This window comes from Kogia breviceps, chromosome 12, assembly GCF_026419965.1.
Source record: "Kogia breviceps isolate mKogBre1 chromosome 12, mKogBre1 haplotype 1, whole genome shotgun sequence".
NCBI classification, from domain to species: Eukaryota; Metazoa; Chordata; class Mammalia; order Artiodactyla; family Physeteridae; genus Kogia; species Kogia breviceps.
In genome coordinates this window covers 40297377-40308333 of record NC_081321.1, presented here as the reverse complement: position 1 = coordinate 40308333, position 10957 = coordinate 40297377, and the positions used below count along the sequence as shown (strand labels likewise).

The 10957-nt window shown below is 42.4% G+C and overlaps 1 protein-coding gene across 5 annotated transcripts in view; it reads right to left on the bottom strand.

Moving 5' to 3' along the window:
• Positions 1–1186: 1186 nt before the first annotated feature.
• Positions 1187–10957, bottom strand: part of DIP2B (disco interacting protein 2 homolog B) — a 249703-nt gene continuing 239932 nt past the window's right edge. For all 5 annotated transcript variants that reach the window (XM_059082762.2, XM_067009274.1, XM_067009273.1 and 2 more), the window contains 2 exons: positions 9160–9283; positions 1187–7390 (listed from right to left, as the gene is read on the bottom strand). In XM_059082762.2, the coding sequence (XP_058938745.1) occupies positions 7138–7390; positions 9160–9283 (377 nt within the window). In that variant the 3' untranslated portion in view covers positions 1187–7137. The remainder of the gene's footprint in view (positions 7391–9159; positions 9284–10957) is intronic.

The following is a 10957-nucleotide window of genomic DNA, read 5'->3' as shown; positions in this document are numbered from 1 at the left end:
ATCTGGGCTGAGCAGTAGAATGCAACAGAAGGAACATGCATGCCTTCCAAGAGTGGACGAGACGTTTACAACTTAACATGATCATCTTCTGATGCTCCTTTTCAGAACCCAATTGCCATGCTGTAAGAAGTCCAAGCTATGAGGAAAGGCTACATTAAAGCGTTTCGGTCAACAGTCCCAGTTGAGTCCAGTCTTCCAGTTACCCCAGCCTGGGCTTCAGATATGTGAGCAAAGAAGTCTAGATGATTCTGGGCCCAAGCTTTTCAAATCATCCCCCGCCCCCGACATAAGAGTTCTCATAGCCGAGGCCAGACATTTTGGGACAGATATAAGACGTTCCCACTGTGCCCTAATTCATGATGCACAGAATGTATATATGCATGACTTTGTTTTATGCCACCAAGTTGGGGCAGTGTACTACATAGCAGATAACCGAAAAAGCTAGATTTTATAATTTTGCATCTTTTCACAAGTGAGATTATTTAGAATTTTAAAACACTGCCTTAGTCTGATTTTGGTATCAAGGTTATACTAACTTTGTATGATGAATTGGGTGGCTTTTTATTTTACATATGAAAAAAGGATTACCTGTTCCTTGTGGGTTTGGTAAAAATCAATTTTTCTATTTCTTGAGTGAAATTTTCAAATTGCATAGTTTCTAGAAAATTATGTTTCATTTAAAATTCAAATTTACTGCAATATTATAATCTCTCAAGATTAAAAAAATACTGTAGCTGTAGTTATATTCTCCTTTGCGTTTCCTACTAGTTTTTTTTTTTTGTGTGTATGTGTGCATGTACATACACAAGTTTTACTAGAGGTTAGGTTATTTTTAAGAAATCAGCTTCTGGTATTGTTGAACCTTTTACATTTCCTTTATTTTGTATTTATTAATTTCTGCCTTTCTTTTCATTATTTCCTTCCTTCTACTTTTGTAGAGGGCCCTTTTTTCTTTTTTTAGTTGAATACAACTATTTTATTTTTAGTCTTTGTTTCTATGAGTTTCATGTAAATTTCCCTCTTACATTTGCTTCTTAGGAATTCCTATTATTTGCAGATTCCATGTTATTTTGTGTCAGCTCTATCATATTTATTTTCGAGATTATCTCAGAAATGAATATTCATCTCTGTAGACTGAGAATGAAGGTTCAGAGAAGTGAAGGAGGTCATCAGTAGGCCTCTACTAACTTCCTACTATCAGGACCTTGCCTCTTCCCAGTTTTATTTGAAAAAATGTGCTTCCTCCCCTCAAAGGCTAATCGTTCCACCTGTTCTCTGCATCCCCACCCCTCCTGCTTTCTCGGTGACCTTGTTTTGTCCATTATCCCTCATTGCTTTATTTGGAAACTTTCCCTCTACTCAGGAATATTTTATTTCTTCCGTCTTAAAAAAAGTCTCCCTCAATTCTACATCCCTCGTTTAACTACTATCCCATCTCTTTCCTTTCTATGTGTAGATACAGCTTCTAGAAAGAGTAGCCTCTGTTTGGTCACACTTCCCATCACACCTCTCCGGAACCAGTCTTCTGCCTCCTGCCCCCATTAACTGCCACTGCTTCTGCTCTGACCAAGGTTACCAGTGACCGCCGGGTTGCTAGATACCACAGACGCTAGCCAGTCCCTGTTTTCTCAGCTTCATTGTAGCCTTCGGCACTGCTGGGCACTCCCTCCTCTTTAAAACTCGTCCTTCGATTTCTGTGCCCAAGCTCCTTCTTGGTTTTGACGCTATCTCTCCAGTCATTCCTTCTCCCTTTTGTGGATTCTTCTTCCTCCCTCAGGCTTTGAATGCTCGTGTTCCCTACAGCTCCATCATTGGGCCTTTTCTCTCTCTACATGGTCTTTCTTGGCACTATCATCCGTTCCATGGCTTCAACTACCACTTTTAAAAGAATGTCTCCCAGATCTGTATTTCTCGGCCAGAGCTCTCCTGAGGCAGAGACCTAAATATTTAGCCACCTGTTGGACCTCCACACACCTCAAATGAACGTGACCAAAATGGAACACAGCATCTTCTTTCCCAAATCTATTCCTCCTCTTTTTTCCCTATCTTGGTAAATGACTCCACATCTACCTAACTCCCAAAGTCAGACATCTGCAAGTTATTTTGGATTCCTCCTTCCTAATCCTGAATGTTCAGCGATTGACATCTTACTCTCTCCCAAGTTTACATGCATTGTCTCTGGTCTCCATCCTGTCACTGCGTTGGTTAAAGTGCTTTGCTCTATCACTGCAGTTTCTGCAAAGGCCTCTCAACTCATCTCCCTGTCCCAGGTTTTACCTTTCTTTCCCTACCTGCACCAATCCATTTTCTACATGACTACCAGAATAATCTTCTATGTTGCAAATCTGAGCATGTTATTTCCTTTCTATAAACACCTCATTGGCTGTCTTTGGCCTTCTGGATAAAAGTCCAAAATTCTTAGCTTGACACATTAAGCCCCTTAGTGATCTGTCCTTGGCTCAAGACCTCCACAGATAGTTATCTTTTACTTTTCTCCCTTTAAACCCTACATCCTAATAATAAATTGCAGTTTCCAGAATATGCAACTCTGCCTCCCCACTTGCTGCCTTTATTTGGCTAGCTCATCCTTCAAAACTCAGTTCAGATGTTACCTCCTGCAGCCCGAATTCCTCATTATCCTCCCTCATCATTGGATTGGGTGCCTATCCTACCTGCTCCCACAGTCCACCTCTACTCGTAACCCTTAATATAGTGTATTGTTTTCCTGTATCTTCTTGAGGGCAGTAACTTGAGTTTCTCTCTCGCGCGCTTCAGTTGTTATCACAGTGACTTGTGCCTAGTGGGTAGGCAGCACTCAATAAATGTGTATTAAGTTAAAAAAAAGTTATCAGCTGCCTGAATAGCTCAGACTGTAATTCAAGGACCAGTTTCAGTGTCTGAGAATATGCTCAATTTGAGAAAAACTCCCATCAAGTTTCTTGAAACCAGGAAATGGGAGAGCAAATGAGGTATTACCTTAGAAAAGCTGAAACCCAGTGCAATTACAGATTTTAAAAAATAAAAATAACATGTATGATCAATAGTTTAAAACTACCAAATGCTACAGGGGTAGGAGGAAAACTAAGTTATAATTGGTCTGGACAAAAGGCTTCTTAGTTTTCAAAATGACTCTCTACTGTTCCTCAATCTGGCCTCCTTTTATAGAACAGATTTGCTATAACTTCGGATCTCTGTGTTCATTTTCCTTAGACCTCTCTAGGTATCTTTGGGTCTTACCATCTGAAGTTAAATTTAAAATTTATTAATTCCAATTTATCAATTCTCCCAATGTGTGAAGCATTAAACATAATCAGCCATCAATATTTATTAACACAAGACAAAGGAAACACATTCAATGAGTTAATAGAACACTGTCCAGCCAGATGTTAAATTTAAAAATGTATATCTAGTCTAATTTCAAATAAATAAAAAAAACTTTATACATAATTACACAGTACTATAGTTTGAATCTGACACTGGTAAATATCTTGACAAAAAATAAACAAAACAGCATTTAGGACTAAAAAATTATTCTTATATCTTTACACTCTCTTCCTCTGGACAAATAACATGGCCCATCTACATATACCTAAACCAGAAATGTTGAATGACTGATAAAGAAAAGGCCTATTGTGTATTTGGAGTACTGCAGCTTGCTCCAAATACTCTTGTTTTTACACGAAAGCAGACAACAAAAACAACTCTAAGGCATAGATCACGTTGGAGTTTGAGGGTGAGGTGATAACTCCTCATTGCTTCAGTCTAAAGATTCCTGGATATTCAAGGAAAGTAATTTATTTGGCCAAGATATTGAGCACCATGCCTGGGGCACAGACCTTAACAAAAAAGCCTAAGGCCTCGGGCCCTTTGTTGATTCAACAAAAGCGTTAAGCAAGCACTGCCCAGGGACTAAAGTTAAGGAGACACTCCTATGACCAATAGACAGGCAATGGTCCCTAAACAGCCTGAGGCAGCACAACTTCAGGAGGAACTGGTACTGGGGAAGCAGGGGCCCTTTATGAGGCAGGCAGGAAGTAAAGAGTGTCCATTAGCGTGCTGGTCATTCCCAAGGTCTCACTGATGCAGGAGATGGCATTTGTTCGGAGGCAGCCCCTTCCTGATCTACCTCATTACTTCTGCTGAGAGGCAGAAAGAGGTTCAAAAACTTTCAGATGAATAGGTTTCTCTTATCTGAAATGAGGGCTTGCTATTCTTTAGTCCCCTCCGCACCCCCCACCCCGCACTCCCCACAGGCATAAAAACCCAGACACAATGTGTTCCCAAGTTTTGGCAAGGCTGTTTCTATTAATAATGGCCTTGGGGGCCTCTCTTAAGAGTCAGTTCTACCACAAAGGTTCTACTTAATGTGGAAAGACTAATAAGAGCGTTGTGTCACCAAGAGAAAGTTTTCTTACCGAGTCTGCAACAGACTAGGCATTAGATCTGTAGATGATCCCACAAACGCCGCTCAACTAATGACTAACTCTCTTCCCCTTCCAGAGGATACTTTACCAGAGTTACTGGTGAAGTTCCCCAAAGACACATCTTAGCATCTTAGTTTTCTTTCCTCCACCAGCTTATTCTGGCTTTGGGGGATAGGCAAAAGATAAATAAAGCAGCCACAAGGCAGAAAGCAAAAAAAAATAACAATAAATCGGAGGCCTGAGGAAATACAAAACTAGATTATCAGCCCCTAAATAACTGGGAGTTGGCCATACCGTGAGATTAACGGAATATTTTATTTGAAGGAATGAGTATAATCTGTACTGTCCAGTATGGTAGCCAACAGCCATGTGTGGCTACTGTAAACTTGAAATACGGTTACTCCGAATTGAGATGTGCTTAATACACACTGGATTTCAAAGATATAATATGAAAAAAAGAAAGTAAAATATCTCATTAATAATTTTTTATGTTGATCCCATGTTGAAATGATAGTATTTTTGATATATTGTGCTAAATAATAATTAAAATCAATTTCACCTGTTTCTTTTTACTTTTTAAAATGTGGTTACTAGAAATTTTAAAATGACAGATATGGCTCACAGTATATTTCTAGCAGACACCCTAACTAGTGAAATAAGAATTATGAAAGCAACCCATAGGATAGACTCTGCCTTATACCTTTTTCTTAGAACTTGTGGATTATGGAGATAAAAGATCCGCAGGATCCCTTGCTTTGATTAGCAAATCATTAAAAACTGTCTTAAGAAAATTACTTTCCAAATAAGCAGGCTGTTTTCTCTGCTAGTCACTGGATTTCTTACCCCAGTGCAAGTGCTTTTTTCCTGTACATCCTAGAACCTCTCCCATCATGTGTAAGTTAACGTCGTCCAAAATGTTGAAAAAGAGATCTGGAACTGGAAAATGTCTTGAGGTCTTCCCTCTGTGGAGAACGAGTTGGGAGGAAAAGAGGACTATGTAAAAGGGAGTCAATAAAGTGGCTTTGAGTCATGAGACTGTGTAAGGGCAGCCCCCCAGGAGTGCTGCCGTGGCAAAGGGTCTGGTCTTTGCATTATAAACCTTATTTTCAGGGTAATTACAAGTCTAAAAAATTGTTTAAAAACATATTTAGTTTACATGATGTTACAGTGGGGTAAATAATATGTATTATTAAAATAGTCTAAATAAATATTTACACAATAGACCAGAGTGGGTCAAAGAGAACCATTCTGATTTAACAAGTTAACTCTGTTCACTTTGAGGTTTTTTTTTTTTTTTAATTTTAAAAAATATTTCTGTAAGAAAAAAATAATAAAATTCAACTATATTCAAATATGTGAAGTATCAGACCGAAGAAAGGAAACCGAGCCAGAGGCCAAACTCAGTCCCAGGCTCTGTCCGCTTGGCCTGGGCACCACAGTTATTTCAAAAGAGTTTCTTGCATACATCAGACTTCCCCTATTTCAGCATAAGCCTGGCTATTTTGGCAACCCAAGTCGGTCAGTTCTGAGACAAGCAGTTACGAGGCCTTGTGCCTTCGCGTGACTATTGACCCCACTGCCTTCCCAGCCTATTGCTCTTGTTCTTAAAATCCCCGCCCTCGTGAACTGGAAGAACAGAGGATGCTCTTCAGTCCTCAGAAAAGAAAAGCTAGATGTAAACTGCCGACACAGTATACAATGGGCCTGGAAAAGAGGAAATTCTAAATTCTTATGCAGTCCTTCTAAACGTGAAAGACGGTTTCAACACTGGGGGCCAGAGTGAGTTATTCCGGTTCCCTAAAATTGGATGGGATCTAATGAATCTCAGCTTTTCCTCACATTTTGATTTTTCCACTGAGATTCTTCAGTTTGTAGAAACAGGCTGAATTCTTAAAAGCTTAAGCTGATTCTGGGAATGCAAGCTTAAAAAACAAACATAGGCAGTTTCAGTTTATAAAATACACCAGCCAACAGACACAGTACAATGTGCAGCAAAACCTGCAAACAATTTGCACTTTTTAGTCACCTATTCAATTACACTGCATCCAGAGAATACTGAGATTCTCTCAAAGTAGAAATGTTTCTACTTTAGTTGTCACAACTATACAAGCCAATTCGTCAATTTTTAGCTGAATTATGTGTATTCTTATTTACATGTTTAAAACACTGGTCAAATGTTTTACCATCAAGAATTTTATATATATAAAGTAACTCTCATATTCAGTGGGTTATCTGATTTGCTTATGGGTCAACTGAAAGTAAGCCAAGTAGTTCCGTGTTAACAAAACCCGCAGAATGTCTAACTAAGGTAAAATGGCAAAATACAGTACAGAGCGGGGAACTGTGTAACTCAGACTACCCCCTTCATGTGAATTCATTAAACTCCCTTACAAAATTCTAAAACAGCATTAGGTAAAAATACAACTATATACAACAGATGAAAACAATGCAACATGGATGTAATTGCTTTAGTAACGTGCTGCTCACACTACGTCAAAGCTCATGACTAATAGACTGTTAATATTTTTTTCATTTGCTACCACAGAATTCCCCTTTCCTGTGTGTCAGGTGATTGCAGAATCCCACAGGATGAGATGAAGGATATAATGTAGCCATCTCAGCTTATTTCACACCATATGAAAGCTTCCTCCTAGTCACGGTTCTTTGGTCCTGTGGTTTTGCAGGATGGCCCCTGCAATCCCCACAAGGCTGGTTACATGTTATACGCCACATAGATGGGGTCCAGCTGGTCAGCGAGGAAGCTGTCACGGAGGTGCATCCTCTGCTTCTCTCCTCTAGAGTTGATGGGGATAACGCCTGGGTCCACCACAACTACGACGCCCACGATGAGATAATGCTCCTCCAGGACCACATTTGTCACTAAAGGAACCAGATCTAGGGCCTCCTGTTCAGAGCCACACAGTTCCACAACCACCACGAGCAAGTTGGTCCACGTGAACACGGCACTGAAATTTCAATGACATTCAGTTAACACGTCATCTTTTACAGTGTCTGCCCAAGACTTATCCCATTTTCCCTGAGAACTGCCTTCTCGCTTGGATCCAACCAGAAGGTTCTCAGCCACGTCTTTAATACATGACCTTGCCCCTATGATCACAGCTGATTAGCTGAGCCATTTAAAATCTCTTGGGAGTTTGGAAGTGGGAATGAAAGTTGTTAGCTGGTCACCTGAACTGAGGACATGGGGACTGGAATGTTCTGGGGTAGCAGGTGTGCAGAGAAGTACAGAGAATGGCTCTTCAGGGAGGAGAGAAAGAATGAAGTGGATGCCCACATGACTCTAGAAAGTGAGAAGACGGTGGTTCCTGATGGCCTTCCCATTCTTTGTTTCTACCTTTCTTGAGATCCAGAGCTGGTCAGAGAAGGAACCTCTGAGATAACCAGGTATTCTGTCCATGAACTCTCTTTTGCTTAAGTTGTTTTGAAGAGAATTCTTGATACTTGCAACATAAGAGCTTTGACTAAGATTATTATCTATAACATAACACCAAACAGGAAGGGAGTTGGCCTGGCCTCATCTGAACTCAGTGCCCCATACATGCTCTCTCATATTGTGTTATAAGGTAGAAAGTTGCCTTACATTCAGTGGGGTTGCTGGGTTAGAAGGTATGACCTGACTTGTGTTTTGCAGTGCTGAACTGCTTTAAAAAACAGATTCAGTCCTTAAGAAAAATGTACACAATATCTGGTAGCATCAAAAGTCAAATGGTTAAAATTAGGGGGTAACCATGGTGCCCAACTTCTCTGCGTTGTTCTTACACCTCATGGGCATTGTTCAGGTCTGTTCAGAGGAGAGACTGACAAAAGCAAGACAAAGAAGCATCTGGAAAGCATGAACAAACCATTAAAAGAACTGTGGCTACTTTGCATAAAAAAAAAATCTGAGGAGGACACACTGACTTAAACATGTATAAAAAGAAACTGGGGGGCTTCCCTGGTGGTGCAGTGGCTGAGAGTCTGCCTGCCGATTCAGGGGACACGGGTTCATGCCCCGGTCCGGGAAGATCCCACATGCCGTGGAGCGGCTGGGCCCGTGAGCCATGGCCACTGAGCCTGCGCGTCCGGAGCCTGTGCTCCGCAACGGGAGAGGCCACAACAGTGAGAGGCCCGCGTACCGCAAAAAAAAAAGAAACCGGATGGATTCTGTACTGTTAAGAATCCACGATGAAAGCAAATAGGTAAAAACTACAGTTTTAATTTTAAGAAATTTTTAGTCAACGTGAGGTCGGATGATCCTTTGTCAGGGATAATGTAGGGGGAATTCCTGCACTAAGAGGGAAACTGGACCAGATAATAATAACAATCCTTTTCATCTGCTTACCATTTGATAGTTTACAAAGTACATTCTCACTTGATCCTCCTGATAATCAGGAAGGAGCAGAGGAGGCATTTTCAGATGAGGAAAGCAGCCTCCGTGGGAGCGCTGGGCCTTCCAGCTGGGTCTTTTGACCTGAAAGTCATGGTTCTTCCCACCACTCTCTACCGGTTAGGTCCCTTCCAACGGTAAGCACCTACCATTAAAAAGGACCCAGCCCCACCGCGAGTCCACGGAGCCTGTCTCAGCAGATGGCACACTGCCAGACAAGGATCAGTCCGTTTATTGTCTGGCTCCCCTGGAGTTCCACAGCCGTAGGTGGTCTGCTACAGACGGCTGACTACAGAGCAACTTTAACTGGTGCCGCAGCTGAGGGGGAATGCTGTGCAGGGGATTTACCATTCGGCCATGCTCCTGTGGATCCGAGACACCGAGGTCTCGATGTCGATGGGGTGGTACCGCAGGCCTCGCAGCTCCAGTGTCTCGTCCAGACCTCCCACCACGTACAAGGCATCATGACGCTCTGACGGGGAGAGAAAGAGGAACCTGATTCATCAGACGCACTGAGTGTACTACATCGTTGGAGTTAAGAGCACAGGGTCCAGACTGCCTGCCACGTCACTTGGCGCCACCACTCACCAGCTCTGTAACGTGGAGCAATTAACTTAAGTCTCTGAGTCCTGCTTCCCCTCTGTGAGACAGGAGTAATAATAAATGGCTGCTGTGAGGATTAAATTCATATAAGGGAGTTAATGTGATGCCTGGTACACTGTAAGTGCTGAAAACATTAGCTATTGTTATTATTATTATTACCACGTGCCAGGAATTGTGCCTAGCGCTGGGGAGACAAAGATGATATAACACGATTCCTTCTCTGAAGATACTTACTGTCTAGTGGGGGAAACACACACACAACAGATGTCCTATGGATGGACATCAGGTGGGATGAGGTCAGCTCAGCGACCCGAGTGTGCACTAGGGCCCCCCCTCCCCGAGCTCAGCTCAAGGGTTCAGAAAAGGAAAAGCTGAAGCCATGCTGAGCTTTTAAGGATAAATAGGAATTAGCCAGATGATGGCTGGGGAGGGGAGGAGGGGAGAGGATTTGAGATGGAAAAGAAGTGAACATATGTCATTGTTTCTAGACATTTTCAAGGACTCCATAGAGACACTAGTCCTAGTTATTAATAGGCTTGTAATCCAGCAGGACGTTGCAGAAATCTTTTTTTAAAGATTTTACGCACACGCTGCATACACAAGGCTACATGGTTTATGTCTATATAGATACTGAAAAGAAGAGAGATGATTTAGCTAGGTCTACAGAATGTCGTATTTTCAGGAAAAGGAAGATTTCTGAAAAATTTAGCAAAACAAACTGCTAGGAGCTGTTGGAGAGAGAAGGATGAGGAAGGCCAGCAGAGTCCCGTCACACAAGAGCTGAAGACTGTAGTAACAAAAACAACAGAAAGAGTAGCTAATGACTACCGAGTGTTTTCTGTGTGCCAGTCACTGTTCCAGGCACCTGAAGGCATTATGTCATTTAATCTCACATCATTTCCACAAGGCAGGAAACGTTATCACTCCCATTTTCCAGGTAGGAAACTGAGAGGTTGAGTGAGTGCTCAAGGTCATACAGCAAATGACAGAGGTAGGCTTCAAAACCAAGGCACCTGGCTAGGGATGCTTCCCTCACCAGCAGTATGTTATTCTACTTCCCCGTGAAATATGGAGACACTCTGGAGCTGGTCAGTGGGGAACAGATGCAAGGGGCGAAGGAGAAATGATTTGGCTCAGTTCCAGCTGTTCAAGTCCAGTGAGTGATCTGTGTTAGTTCTGGGTGTGTATGATGCAATCAGTGCTGGGTATTTTAAAATGGCCATTCATGCCGTCAGGAAGGTTGAAGTCATGGCTTCACTGTGACTGCCCAGTGGGCAGAGGATGACTGGGGGCTGCTCACATGAGAGCCCTGCCAAGCAGGCTCGTGTCCAACGTGAGCCGCCGAAGGGACAGAGAGCTTCGGCAGGCTGGCTCCTCGGCAGTGCCTCCCGCTCGCAAGGCTTAGGAGCAAGGGACTAAAGATGGGATACCTGTCCAAGGAGCTTGCTGAGGGCCAAGTCCTGCCAGAGGCATCTACCCATCACCAGGAACATCTCTACGACTGCCCGGCTGAGCCAACCCACAGTTTAGGGATGCTGACACG